At 22.7% G+C, this 10,230-nt stretch overlaps 1 protein-coding gene across 1 annotated transcript; it reads left to right on the top strand.

Annotated features, from left to right (window-relative positions):
• The first annotated feature begins 464 nt into the window (after positions 1-464).
• On the top strand, positions 465-5,965 carry LOC145842537 (neo-calmodulin-like). The gene is made up of 6 exons (XM_082949997.1): positions 465-476; positions 802-838; positions 1,058-1,173; positions 3,119-3,256; positions 5,248-5,383; positions 5,846-5,965. Exons 1-6 carry the CDS (start codon positions 474-476, stop codon positions 5,866-5,868), a joined length of 453 nt encoding a protein of 150 aa, XP_082806123.1. The 5' UTR covers positions 465-473; the 3' UTR covers positions 5,869-5,965.
• Positions 5,966-10,230: the final 4,265 nt, after the last annotated feature.

Here is a 10,230-nt window from a genome sequence, read left to right as displayed (position 1 = left end):
ATAGCAACTATACTACTAAATAATTTTAGTACATAAAGTCAAAATATCGTTATTCAGATACTTGTTTTTCTAAAATATCTATTTGCATTGTCTTTTTAACAGCTTTGTCCAGACTTGTCAATTAGAAACTTTTGTTCAAACGAAGAACTAAAAAAAATAGTTTTTAAATAGAACAACTAGTTTGTTTCTGTGCTTTTTTATTATTATAATAATATGAAATTATATCAAATACACTTTATTAAACATTCTAAAAAAACCTTAGCATAGAAATTATACAGCATTAATTCTTATTTACAAAAAAACGTGTTGAATAGTTTAGCAATTTGTTTTTTCAAGAAGCGTGCTTTATTAAAACCTGTTGTGCAAACAAAAAAGCAAAATAAAGAAAGAAAATTTACAACTCTCAGTGTGTCAATGTGTTTTTATCTTCAAGTTTTTGAAAGTTATCACAGTATCAAATGAAATTAGGAACAATGGTAAAAATTTTAAGTTGTTTATTTTCGTATGATAAAATTTTAATTTAGCTTTTTTAGATAATTTAAACTTTGTGCAATAATTTTATTAGTAATAAAAGACAAAAAAAAATATTACCATATATTTTTTTATTAATGTATGTTAGAAAGTAAAGTAAAAAAGTTTCATACTTGTAAAACCTAGTAAAACTATAAATGTACAGAAGTTGTTTATAAATTTATGATTTACAGTTAGTTACTTTTTTCATAAGTAAGCAAGATTTATTACTTTTTTATTTCTTATTCAAAAGTAAGTAAAACTTTTTTACACCTAGTAATTTACTTACAGTCTTTTCAACGAAGAATGAGTTCAAATGACATAAAAGGTATAGTTATAAATTGTTTTATGTTCTCAGTTTAGTTTTTAGCAAGTGATTGCATCCTACTCTAATTAAGTTTAAACCTAATTAAAACAACTATATGGATAACTTTCTAAAAGTTTATAGGTTAGTTTTCAATTTAACAAATTTAACGTGTACTTAAAAATTTTTATTATTTGAAGAAGTTTAAAATTAAAAATGTTTACATTACAATTTTTTTCAAAGAATACAGAGCAACATTTGATATGTTTGACAAAAATGGTAACGGAACAATTAATGCTCAAGAGTTGTTCTCCGTGATGAGAAGTTTGGGAATCAAGTCGAGTTTAAAAGAAGCACAGGTTGATATTTAAGTATTGTTGAAAATCTTAAATATAGTATATTAAAAAGCAAATATTATACTTAAACAAAAGTGCTCTTTAATAAAAGTATATAGAGCAATCTGCTCCTAATCAAACAACAAATTTTCTTATAGCATTACCTTTGTTCAGATTTAAAAAAATCTAAATTTAGTAGTTTAAAAATAAAAACTAAATGTAAATTATATTTATTATCAAACTGAAAGCTGGAAAATTTTATAATTCAAATACCATCATACTTCAAAAATAATTAGTTTTACTTATTTAACAAAGTAATTTTTTCAATTTCTAAACAGTTCAATTTTGATTATGGCTAGTTAGTATATAAACAAAACTAAGTTTCGATAATTACTGTTATGTATAAACTTTGACATATAAGTTGTCAATGTGTTTTAAGTTTATTTCTTGTTATTTTCATTTAATATTTAACTTGTTAGGGTTTAACGTGAGGAGTCTACTTTAAAAATACCATTATTTCAGATTTGTTTGTTTGTGAAAAATTATATCTATTTAGACTAAGAAATATCTTTATACATTTAGTAGTCTTATTTATCAAAAAAAAGGTATATAAATAATATGAAATTCACACTTAGAGAAAATTTATTTACTTGTTTTATTTTTTAGTTTTAGTCTAATATTTTAATTATTCTTGAAAAGGTCACCGAAACCGGTCGCGAATAAAATATATAATTTACATACATCTATTTAATAAGCTCTTTACATCCCAGTAAATTGAGCATTCATTTTTAGTTAAGGCAAATAACTATATAGTTTTAGTCTAAAAACTTCTGTACAGAAAACTAAACAGAGCTTAATTTAAATGCATATAAAAACTTGATACAACATTGATTTATATAAAACACAAATTAATTTCAAAACTAAGATATAAAATTTTTTGTCAATTTTTTTTTTCTTGAGAAGTTGTAATGATAATTAGAAACCATTCTAATTTTATAACTTAATGATCTTGCCTTAAGTATGTTTTGAAAGAATCTATAGAAAATCTCAAAACCTTTTTAGAAAAGATGTGAAATAAACTTTATGTTTCATAATAGTACTAAAGTTTAAAGATTAAATACCTTTTATATCGCAAAATATGTAGCAAAATATTTTGGTTAATTGTTTGGATTTAAAGTCTTTTCATTTTTACATATGTTTATTAGTCGATCACAATTCGCTTTTCGTATTTAATTGATGTTAACATAAAAAAAGGCATAAAAAAAGTATTAACTTCTAATTGTTAAAAAGGCTGAAATTAATTAGTCATTTAATTTTTGAAAACCAAGCTAATCACTTGTTTTCTTAATAAAAAAGTGTTCGGTCAAATCAAAGTTTTAAACAAAAGTGATTTATTTTACATTAGCTAATTTAAAATTATTTCGATTTTTTTATTTAGAAACTAATTCAAAGATAGCTTTAATTTTATTTTGTAATGCAGTAGTTTTTTTTTCTTAAAAAAACAGTAAAGTTAATATGTACCAATCAAAATCAAAAATTTATCTAAATTAATTCAGACTGAACAGCTATGTCATAAAAATGCCTAATTTTTCTTAAAAGTATTTGTGTAAAAAATTAGCTTGATTTTTTTCACAAAATAATTTCTAAGGTTTTAAGTGCTTAAAACTTCTATTAAAAGTTTAAGTTATTAAGATTTAGTGCTTTTAAAATGTAGAAATTCTACTACCGATTTTATATAAACATAATTTAAGATTTGTTGTTTTCATTTTTCTTACACTTTTTATATATAGTACTAGTATAAAAAACTAAAACTATTGTTTTATGTTATTTTTATTATAAATAATTATCTAGTTTTGTTTTTAATTCAATTTATATATATCTATGAATCAAACCTGCAATTTATGAATGTGGTAGATATGTACGCATTTATAACTTTTTTTAATATTGTGCAAGATAAAAAAAATACCAGGGTATGATTCGGGAAGTTGATTATGACAAAAGTGGACTAGTTGATTTCAACGAGTTTTTGTCATTAATGGCAAACAAAAAGTCATCAAAACGCCAAGAAAGTTTTGAACTTATGCATGCATTTAAAGCTTTTGACCGGGTAAGTGTTTTTGATTGTATTTTGGACTGTAAGCCAAACCTAAAGCTTTATATATACTTATTTTAGAAGTTTTCTTTCTGTACTATAAAGATAAAGAGTTTTAGTATAGTATTAAAAAGACTTAATGTTTTTATTAAATATAAAAAACTGATGATCTGAACAAAAAATGGATCTTTTTTTTTCCAATATATGGCTTTTTGTTATTTTATGTAGTACTAGAACTCTAAAAATGTTTCAGTCATAAAGTTTTAATACAAACTTTTTGAAAAATAAATTAAAAACAGCATCAATCTTTTTTTAATTTTATAATAATACTAACCCGTTTGTGATCGACCATATGTGACATAATCACAGGATTTGTATACTTAATAACACAGAACACAAAATAAAGACAACACTTATTAAGTATGGCAAGGTTAATAGTTAAGTTTGAATAATTAAATTAAATTAAAACAACTTTGTTAAGATTCTTTCGTCCTTTTGGGTCTACTGAAGAACTTAGGATCTCTTTTACTGACTTTGTTGCCAATGAAAAAGTGCAAAATATTGCGATTATCAGCAGTCAAAATTTTCCACTCATCACTTCCAACTTTTAATTTAATGCTTCTGAAAGCGTTTGCAAACGACTTTGTACCGTAGTCTTCGGCGAACAACTCGCTGTTTGAACCGTTGAAGTGCGCTTATCGCTCATCTAAAGAACGTACGAGGAAGACTTTATTTGTGAAAGTTGTTAAACTGTTTTTTGTCAGTACAGGGCCCACGTTTCGCTTCCGTATGCCAGAGCATACACAGCCAATTTTGTGAATATAGATAGTTTTGGATTAAACTTATTTTTTTGTTAAATTTGTTTGTATTACGCCGTTTCACTGCAGAGCAGCTCATCAGACACAACAAGCTGTCTAAGTTTTGGATTATTGTATAATTTCGTAAATAGTCAAGAAAAAGGGCCAAAACCATTATCAGTGCAGTAATTAAATTGAGCTTTATTGATACGTTAGACACAATTCAAAGGTTTAGAAAGCTTTCTATATTTACAATGCGTGGTCAACAATTTTGGTTGTTTGTAAAACTTCTGTTCCTTGACTTAGATATTTTTTTGATGTGCCTAAAAACGTTTAAAAAAACTGCTGCAATCTACTGGTAATTAATTTTGTATACTTTTATATGTTTTGCTTACCAAAAACTTAGTTATATTACAAAAACACGGTGAAAACTTTTATAAATGCTTATGTTTAAGATTTTTATAATAAAATTATAACGAAAATGAGTTTATTTTTCTAGCTAATTCATTTACATTATTTCTTAGTTTTTGGTATACATAAACTTTTAAGAAAAATACACGTGTTAGATCAAAGACTTTTTTGCTCTAGTAACAATAAAAGTCTTGATATTACTAAGGATAAATTTTTTAGAAGTGTTGAAAAAAACTACAATTAAGGCCTTAATTAAAGCTTATTTATTTTTTTAATTTACTAAAAATTTTGTTTTTTTAAACATACTCAGACTAACGTTTTTAAACTTACTATATGTTTTTAGCTTTTTTCTTGTTTTTAATAATAAAAGTAAAAAAATATAGTAAAAACTGTATATTTTTGAAGTATTTTTGTTTTTCCGAAAATTAGTGATAATACCTATAAAACACTATTAATACTAGTTATTGATAGCACAATTAAGTTAATCAACCTTATAGGTTTTTGAGTCAAACCTAAAAATGAGATATCTAAAAATATTTTAAATTATTGTTATTGGAGAACTACTTTTAAATATTTTACTTAATCTTTATTTAGATGTTTTATGTTAATTCCGTAGTACCTTGTTAACCAGCTGGGATAGCTAAAAAACTTTATTTTAACAAGTTTAAGTACTTTAAAAGTTTATCAACAAATATTATTAGTTTAAACACATAGATCAAGTTTTAAACACTGTTTTAAGTTTATAAACTGATCAAAAGTAAAATCCGCTACTAAAACTTTTAAAAATAAAATTTTAAGAACAATGATGGTTATATTGTCAAATCTGAGTTCATGAAAGTGATGAAAAAACACGGTGAAAAAATAACTTCGAAAGAAATAGACTCTATGATTAAGCAGTGTGATGTAGATAAGGATGGTAAAATTAATTACACCGGTTAGTAGTTAATAATTTTTTTAATTTTGCTTATTTGTACATAAAATAGATACGTTTAAATGTATCAAGCTAGAATTGTATTTTTGAGATTTAAGCTATTAATAGTTTTTATACAACTTTGGCAAAAAAATACTTTTTTATATTTAATTTACAATAAACGTCTTTTAAATTCACCAATTTTCCTACAAAAGGTTAGAAAACGTTTTATTAAAAAAATTAAACTACAGTTATATATCATGTGCTAGTATATATCTTTACTTAATTTTATTTTATTACAATTTAAAATATAAATTGTAGAACATTTTGTAAAATAAGTTTACTTATTGAACTTCTGAAGTATAAAGAATATTCTCGTGATTTCACGTGTAGGTGTTGACAAAAATGTTGTACTAAATTAACAACTAAGTATTTTTTTCAAGTTTTACATGCGTTTATAAACTTTTAAATAATGTACATTTGCAGAGTTTGTCAAAATGGTACGTTAAAGATTTCAGTGATGTGATATGTGGCTGACCTTGCTTTAGTAAACAATACTTCAAACAACTTGTTAAATAACAGATAAAGCTTATTATAACTTTTTTATAACACTGTAAAGAACAATTATTTTTATGAAAACTAAAAGCTTAATATTTTGTTTATCTTTTTTAGTCTTAATAAAAGTAAATATAGTATAAGAATTATTACTAAAAGTTTTTAAGTTTGCACTACGAAAAAAACTATTAACTTCTGTTATACAAAACTTTCTTTAAGCTTGCCTTCTGTATACTTGAAATTAATCTTATAAAAATCTTACTTTTGTAAAAATTAAGAACTTAATAAATTATATTTACTTTAGCTGAAGGCGATAATTTGATTACAGATTATTTTCTATTATCGCAGTATTTTTAAGAATATAAAAAAACAGTTAATAAAAATACTTATTAACCTAGAAATATTTTATACTATAAAACTGTCTTTGAAGTTGAATGATTTTTTTTAATTGTTTGAATGTATCATATACAATTTTTTATCAAATAAAAAACTGATTAATTTTATTTAAAAAAAAAGTTTGTTTTATTACGTTTTATCTTTTAGTTGGTTAAATGCTAAATAATTTGGAAAATAAATTATTAAATGTTATAAGAAATATACTATAGTTAAAAAAAGTAGTATATACTGTTTGAAGTTTTCATTAATAGAATTATAATTTCTATATTGTTGATTGTGCAATATTGTACTCAGGCATCGAAACCACTTAAACAGGACACGTAAGAAAAATAAGACAAAAATAAATTTAAAATAAACTCATATCAAAAATATAAAATAAAAAATAAACAGAAATAATTTTAATTTTAATTTATCAATAACTAAATAAAGGTTTATACTTATGTGTTTAATACGTGTTAGCAATAACTTACTATAAACAAAAAAAAATCAAAGTTAATACATATTTATATAAAAATTTACAACTAAAAGGATGATTTTCAAAACCATTGTTTATAAAACATAACACATTTGTACAAAAATTGTAGAAATAAATAAATAGTCTGCAAGGGGAGGCGTATGGATAAAAATAATTAGTATTTTATGTAGAAAAAAAATATCAGTAGTGTATTTAGATGAGATACCATTTTTATAAATTACTTGAAGCTAATATTAAAAAAAAAATTCAAAGAAAATATATTTAATTTAACCGACATTTATAGTATTCAGATTAAATACTTTTAGTTTTGAACGAAAATGTTTCCAATTTCTTATTTCCTAATACATTCTTATAGTAAAAGAAGTCTTAAGTAATTAAAAATATTCAAAACAGCATTTTTATATTTTAGTTTCTTTAAATTTGACCTCGCAGACCTTTTTTCACCTTAATGATAATTAACTAGATGAAAAGTATAGATTTTATTTTAAAGAGAGCTAAAAAGCTATTTCTTATATATATACATTACTTTAACCAAGCTTGCTTTTAAATTCAGGAAGTAAAATGATAACTAATCAAACATAAAACTTGAGAAAAGTTTGAACAGTTTATTTTAAAATGTAGGACACCTTTAAGTATCTATAATAAACTAAGACTTGTATCACAATAAGAAAAAATTAGGAAACCAGAAATAGATAACACTAGGAAACAATAAAAATATAACACTGTTTAAAATCTAAACTGTAAAAAGTAAACAAAAAGTGATTTTGCTTAGGTTGTATTCATAACTTATTAAAACCTTATTTTTTACATATTAGTTTATTTTATAAAGACATGTAGAATTTTGGAAAGTTGTAATCTGCATAATTTAGTCAAAAAAAAGTTCTATAACTAATTGCATGTCTTCTAATATGTATTTTGTAACACTTGACAATTCTATACGTGTTTTTATATGTATACAATACATTATTTTACATTTATTTTCGTTTATATACTTCCTAACGTCTAACAAAAACATACGTACATTCAGTTTAATATTAACGTATGTTTTTCAAACAACCAATAAAAAGATTTGAATTAGAAGTCCATGGAGACGTAAAAGCTTCTTACATCTAAATTAGTCTCGTCAGTAACAGAAAATAGTATAATTTTTAGATTTATTTTTACTTTCTAGTACAAAGATAAATAAAAAGGTTGTAAAATAAAATGTTCAGATAACTTTAATTTTGAGATGAAACTCGAAAACTTGTGTTAAATTTGTATATAACAAAGGCAAACACTACATTAACTATATAACATTAGTAACTTTTAGTTCAAATTTGTCTTCAATTTAGGAAACGTGTCTTTAAATCATATTAAAAGTTCAATTTGTCCTGGACATGACTTTAAACTGTATCCTGGTGTATGAGTCGATAACCGAAAGGTTTTTTCGTACACCAGGTCCTAGGACCAAATATTTAAGCGCTTTATTTTTCGTTCAATAAACAATACAATTAAATAAAAATTTTGGTTTTTATTAAACATTTTACCTAACAAAAAGATTTTGTTTACACCATTTAATAATTCAATAAGTACATTTTTTGTTTCTTTTTTCAGGGTTTTTATAGTTGATGAAAAAAATTTACAGATACTAAACAACAAGTATCAAAAGTTTATCAACTTCAAAATTCTACTAGAACACTTAACTTAGTTTTACAATATTAAAGTTTTATTTTATAAAAGAGCTGTAATTTATTTTAAGGATAAAATTGTTTCAACACTATTTTCTAAGAAATTCTTAACAAAATAAAAATATTTTGATAAATTTAACCTAATAAATTTACTTTTTGTATTGTAAAATGTTCTTTTAGAGTTGTAAATAGAGATATATCCAACATTTACATTCTTACTTTCCTTTTTTGCACTTAATGAAATTAAAAAAAACAGTGAGTCTTTTTTTTCGGTAGAACTTGAAATTTTTTCAAATAGACTTTTTTGATAAAATCAAACTAGTTTTCTATGTCAATAAAATTCCGTAGAATCATAAAAAAAAATATTTTACGTATGTTCTATTCTGTGTTTAGTTAAATTTAAAAATAATATTTAAGAAAAATTAAATTAAATCAATACAAATTAAATTTCAAAGGTACGTTACTACGTTCTTTTTCATATTGCTTTGTTAAAGACTCAATATGTGATGATAAATAAATAATAATTTACAATTTTCACAATATCGTTTTTATCAATATTATTTCAGAGTAAGTACTAATTGTACTAAATTAAAAAAAATTGATGAGTTATTAAATTTGAATTTGACCAATAAACCATATTTACAAACAAAATGCAGAAAAAAAAAATAATAAGTCAATATTTTACTTTTTTATATTGTATTATTTATTTAAAAAAAAGTTAACTGTATTTAAAAAAAAGCTTGTCTAGCTATTGATTAAACTTCGGTAGTTTTATACTATAACATATAATACTAAAAAAAGTGTTTATTTTCATAACTGGTTTTCAATTTTTTTTTCAATGTTTGTAAAAAAAAACTATTCAATGAGTTTGACTTAACTAACTCTGTTACAGTTTAGTTTTTATTTTATCCCGTCTAATCAAAAACATTATAAACAAAATAACCACTTGAGAGCGCTTTGTGAAAAGTTTGTAAAACTTAATAAATCAATATATTTTAAGTTCAACCAAACTAAGAAGCAATATTATATATTATTGTATAATACTTTCTGTTTCGGAAGTTTTTGAAATGTTGTTTAACTTGTTTTTGCGTTTTACATAAACTATGATGACAGTATTTTAATACAAGTGTTTTAGTGTCAGTTTTATTTGAAAATTTGAGTCGGTACACGAAATGAAACATAATTAAAACATTAAACAAAGACCAACAAATAAAAAAAAATCTTCAAATTAATTTTTTTAATCATTTATGAAACTAACTCACAACCAGTAGTCTTAAAATAATAAAGTTATTTTAACAGCATAAAATAATAGTAAGAAACTAATATTTTTAAACTAAGTTAAAAGATTACTGATTTTATTGTAAATTAAAATATATTCTTTATCTTTAAAGATTTAATTTTTAGTTTTTATAACCTTTTGTAACAACTAAATCAAAAATTAACCTTGTATTTTTAAGCTGTACAGCTTCAATAAAACAAGTATATTAAAAATTAAAACTTATTTAGTTTAAAAGTAGACAAATTTAACTAGTTCTTTAATCACATATAAAAATATTATTAGTTCAAATTAGTTATTTAGAAAAAAAACAAAAAACATAAATAGTAATAATTGTTAAGTTTAAAATTAGTTTTGTTGAAACAACAAAAAACATTTATAGTAATTATAGATAAACGAAGTACATATATGAATTGCTGTTGTAGTATTTTTTAAAGCAGTAGTTATTAGCAGAGTCGGTCAGAGACATAAGCTCTTTAAATTATATATAAGCTCTACGTTT

The sequence above is a fragment of the Thalia democratica genome, chromosome 8 (assembly GCF_965202585.1).
Source record: "Thalia democratica chromosome 8, ktThaDemo2.hap1.1, whole genome shotgun sequence".
Lineage (NCBI taxonomy): Eukaryota > Metazoa > Chordata > Thaliacea > Salpida > Salpidae > Thalia > Thalia democratica.
This window is presented reverse-complemented; position numbering and strand designations above follow the sequence as displayed.

Coding starts and splice junctions, on each gene's coding strand:
- LOC145842537 (XM_082949997.1), top strand. Junction 839..1,057: donor GAGTTCAAATGACATAAAAG/GTATAGTTATAA, acceptor TTTTTTTCAAAG/AATACAGAGCAACATTTGAT. Junction 1,174..3,118: donor CGAGTTTAAAAGAAGCACAG/GTTGATATTTAA, acceptor AAAAAATACCAG/GGTATGATTCGGGAAGTTGA.